Below are 4,460 nucleotides of genomic sequence, written 5' to 3' on the forward strand. Positions count from 1 at the left end.
CTAAGTAATAGGGAACCCTCACTTAGTAATTCTAGTTTGAATACTTGCTAAAGAGAACTCTCGGCGAGTCGATTTAGGTGATTAGCATGCTTATAGTTATTTGATTACAAATACAAGAACCATAGTGAAAAGGGAACCCTTGATCTTGTTATTGTATTTGCGTGTTTATCCGAGAGAACTCTTAGTGAACCTATTAGATAACTACACACATAATTATTCAATCAGGACTTAATATCTAAACTTACATCCAATACCGAGGGTAAAATATCTAGATAAACATTTCATCTCTTTGATTTAATTCAAAACTATCTTACTTGCTTTATTTGCATTTATTATCATTTCATAAACTTAAAAGACAAAAATATTGTTTTTACATTTAACCTTCTTTGATTTGGCTAAATCGTTAAATAGCCACCAAAACATAAAACTTGTACGTTTAACTTTAATTTACTTAGTTAATCATAATATAGTTTCTAATTCTAGTTTGACTGATATAACTGTCCTTGGAACGATACACGGAACTAAACCAGTTACTATACTACTACACGATCGGGTACACTGCCCGTTAGTGTGTAGCAATCTTTAAAACCGGTGTTTTCCATACGATAAATTATATACACGATTTCTTTACATCAAATTCAGGCGGTATAACCGACCATATATAACTTAAATAACATAGATATAAATGTTAGTGAGGTTAATAAAAGTTAGATTACATAAATATAATTCAGGCGGTATAACCGACCATATATAACTTAAATAACATAAATATAAATGTTAGTGAAGTTAATAAAAGTTAGATTACATAAATATAATTCAGGCGGTATAACTGACCATATATAACTTAAATAACATAAATATAAATGTTAGTGAAGTTAATAAAAGTTAGATTACAGAAATATAATTCAGGCGGTATAACCGACCATATATAACTTAAATAACATAAATATAAATGTTAGTGAAGTTAATAAAAGTTAAACAATTTCTTACCTTGATTTGTGACGTGTGCTTGCTTAGATAAACCATGATTATACGGAGCACTTCGTGCTGATAACATGTTATAATTTTGGTGTTTATAACTACCTTTAGTAGCCTGGTTCTTGACAACAGATTACTAATATTAAAGAAGAGTGAAGAAGAGAGTAACAATTCTTTTATTTTTAGTATATCAAAAATGGTGTGTCTGGCTTTCATTCATCGGTCCTATTTATAGAACATAATATACTGTACAATACCCTTATATTCAAAATATAAACAGTTAAGGAATATTGTGAAATAAATTTGTCGGACACTTTCTTTGACTTTGAACATCATAACATATTAGTAATAATAAATGTTTTTTAAATTTTTTTAAAATATTTTAAAATATAATTATTATATATAGTACAATATGCTTTAAAATTTGATTGTTCTGTAGAAGATTTTATAATTTAGAAGAGATTATTATTTCCTTTTATAAAAGATTTCGTATTAATTTTTAATTAAATTAATATAAAATTATGACATCATCATTATGAAAATTAAAAAGGGTAATTAGCTTAATAATGACATTATCATTTTAAAGCTTTATATGACTATATAAAATTAAAGTGTAATTAATATAATAATAACATCATTAATATAATAACAACATCATCATTTTAAAGATTTATATTTATATGATATGACTATATAGATTCAAGTATTCTTTAGGTAGACTTAGGTTATTGTTACCAAAAATAAAATAAAATCTACTCCGTATATACCTTAATAAACTGCTTTCCATTGCAACTAGGTGTACGGATGGAATCTTAAAGTTAGGAAGTTGGGGGTTATTTGTGGGTGACTTGTGTTGTCATCTTTCCCCAAAATGAATCCTCTCTTTACCTGTGCTAAAAATCTTTCAAACCTACAATTCTGTATGATTTCACGCTGTATATTTTATTTTTAGAAAAAATTACGCCGTTGGTACCTGTGGTTTGTTCACATTTGCATCATAACACCCAAACTTTTATTTTTACGTAGTTGGTACCTCAGTTTTGCTTAACTATCGTGGTTGGTACCCCAACCTAACTGCCGTTAAAGTTTAATAGTTAACTCCTCACATTATACAATCATAAAAGCACAAGGACTACTAGTGTAATATCTAAAAGTTTAGGGATCATCCTCACTCTTTTTATGCCTTTTTACATCTGCCCCAAACAAATCTTGGCTACAGTAATGCTCCATTTAGATTTACAAAATACTCAAACGTGTATATGCTTGTTTACATACGCGAAAGTGACAAAGAGAAGAATTTATGTGATGTCCACGAGAAAGATATTGCAGAACATCTTAGGGTAAACAGACTTTTTTTTTTTTTTTTTTTTTTTTTTCCAATTTTGCTTTTCTGACTGATTTTTGGCAAATCCTTGACCTTGTATTTATTCACCTCCAGATAAGCTTAAAGAAAGAACAAGAAGAAAAAGAAGACATGAGGAATAAAAAAAGCACAGGCTCATGACAAAGCTCATAGCTTTCGTATACAGAAGCAAACACCTTTTAATCTTTTTAAGAGAAAATATTAAACACCTTTCAATTCTAGCTTATGTACCTCTCTGGCTTACTAATATTGGTTCATAATCTAGTTAGTGCTATTGCAAAGTGCTTGTTTTCAGTCTGACTTTGTTGCTCTTCTATTGGAATAAGCACAAATCAAAGTGTTTGTCACATAAGTTATTGTAACCAATTAAACAACCATGAGGACTGCAGGTTGGACAATTGAGGGAGTTTTTCAATAAGGCTCAGAATGTTGAACTGAAACTGATTTTGGAGATCGAGATCGGACCGTTAACATTGTCTTAGCCACTTTGAATCTACATTTGCTTAAATTTTGCTTTTGCAGTCTAGATGTTTACCCTAGATTTTTACTGTATTACACTAGTAGTCCTTGTACTTTTATAAATGTATAATGTGAAGAGTTAACCATTAAACTTTGATGGCAGTTAGGTTGGGGTACCAACCACGATAGTTAAGCAAAACTGAGGTATCAACTACGCAAAAATAAAAGTTTAGGTGTTATGATGCAAATGTAAACAAACTACAGGTACCAACGGCGTAATTTTTTCTTATTTTTATTATTATTTTTGGACTTTCTTTAATTTTATCTAACCTAGGAGTTAAAATATAAAATTTTGCAAAATGAAGAAACTCATAGACAAAATAAAACTGCAATTAATTATCATTAACATTATCATTATCATTATCATCATCATCTTCTTCACCCTAAAAATATAACTTGTAAATTTAACTAATTTTCTGATTTAACATAAACCAACATAACATTTAACCACTAATCAAAACTACAATTAACTGATTCTTAACCTCATCTTTCTCCTCATCTATTAACTATTTTCTTCTTCATCATCTACATCTGTAACCCCACTTGAACATGAAGATGATGAACCACTACCATCCAAATTCAAATCAAACTTTCTTGGACCACCAATAAATTCATAAAAGATTGGCCTTGCTTTCTCATCATCTTTTCTTGCCTTTTTCTTCAAAAATACCCTGCAAAGCACCCAACTTTCCATACCCTGCATAAAAATTCAACTGGGTTTTTCAAGATTTTTGATTATTCCAAATAATAATAGTAGATTTTGAATTTTTATTTACCTGGGTGGCTTTAGAAAGCTTATACTCATGCATGATCCAATTGGTTTTAGACCCTTTTGGTGGCTTGCCTTTGTAGAAAACTAAAGTTTTCTTAAAGCCAAGAACTTGCTTGTTTGCTGGCATCACAATTTGTTTGTCTAAACCAGTTGCTTTCCAGTAACCAGAAGTAGTGGTCCGATTTGATCTTTTTCCATTTGGGTACTTAATTTCAATTGTACTAAAAAGGTACCTTTCTTTCTCAATATCACCTAAAACCCAACACAAACAACCTATCTTTATCAACAACCCACCTCACATTTCACCTTCTTTTTTTATCCAATTATTAAAAAAAATAAAAAAAATGACAAACCTGGTAAATTCCAAGGATCAAACTTGCAAACATCAGCCTCTGGGATGGGGACAGAGAGAGGAAGGGATTGTACCTTACGCTTCAAGTAATGTACAATTAGTTCTTCATCAGTTGGATGGAATCTGAACCCTGGTGGCAATCTGAGGATGGTATTTTCCATTTTTTTTTCAAATTTTGAAGAACTGGGTTGAAGTGTTTTTTTGGGGTAGCTAGCTAGGGAAGTTGAATATTTAGAAACAACATTTTGGGGAACAAGAAAAGAGTGTGTTCGTAACAAGGAAAGATAGTCTTTTTATAATAGAGAAAAAATTACGCCGTTGGTACCTGTAGTTTGTAATCATTTTCATCACAACACCTAAAGTTTAAATTTTGCGTCGTTGGTACCTAAGTTTTGTGTAACTTTCGTGGTTAGTACCCACACCAAACGTCCGTCTACATTTAACAGTTACCACCTCACATGTGCCACTCATGTGAG

At 30.6% G+C, this 4,460-nt stretch overlaps 1 protein-coding gene across 2 annotated transcripts; it reads right to left on the bottom strand.

Annotated features, from left to right (window-relative positions):
* Window positions 1-3,166: 3,166 nt before the first annotated feature.
* LOC139847882 (NAC domain-containing protein 83-like) lies at window positions 3,167-4,255 on the bottom strand. 2 transcript variants are annotated; one of them, XM_071837608.1, is made up of 3 exons: window positions 3,986-4,254; window positions 3,637-3,884; window positions 3,167-3,557 (listed from the first exon to the last, which is right to left on the bottom strand). In XM_071837608.1, exons 1-3 carry the CDS (start codon window positions 4,143-4,145, stop codon window positions 3,363-3,365), a joined length of 603 nt encoding a protein of 200 aa, XP_071693709.1. In that variant the 5' UTR covers window positions 4,146-4,254; the 3' UTR covers window positions 3,167-3,362. The 2 variants fall into 2 exon arrangements, with proteins under 2 accessions (XP_071693709.1, XP_071693710.1); XM_071837609.1 differs by having other exon boundaries at window positions 3,350-3,573; window positions 3,986-4,255.
* Between the last annotated feature and the right edge of the window lie 205 nt (window positions 4,256-4,460).

Source organism: Rutidosis leptorrhynchoides, chromosome 5 (genome assembly GCF_046630445.1).
Source record: "Rutidosis leptorrhynchoides isolate AG116_Rl617_1_P2 chromosome 5, CSIRO_AGI_Rlap_v1, whole genome shotgun sequence".
Lineage (NCBI taxonomy): Eukaryota > Viridiplantae > Streptophyta > Magnoliopsida > Asterales > Asteraceae > Rutidosis > Rutidosis leptorrhynchoides.

Excerpts from the sequence above, each read along its gene's own strand:
- LOC139847882 (XM_071837608.1), bottom strand. The coding sequence starts at position 4,145 with ATGGAAAATACCATCCTCAGATTGCCACCAGGGTTCAGATTCCATCCA. Across the intron at positions 3,885-3,985 it reads TGATCCTTGGAATTTACCAG|GTGATATTGAGAAAGAAAGG; the intron begins GTTTGTCATTTT and ends GTTGGGTTTTAG. Across the intron at positions 3,558-3,636 it reads AGCTTTCTAAAGCCACCCAG|GGTATGGAAAGTTGGGTGCT; the intron begins GTAAATAAAAAT and ends ATTTTTATGCAG.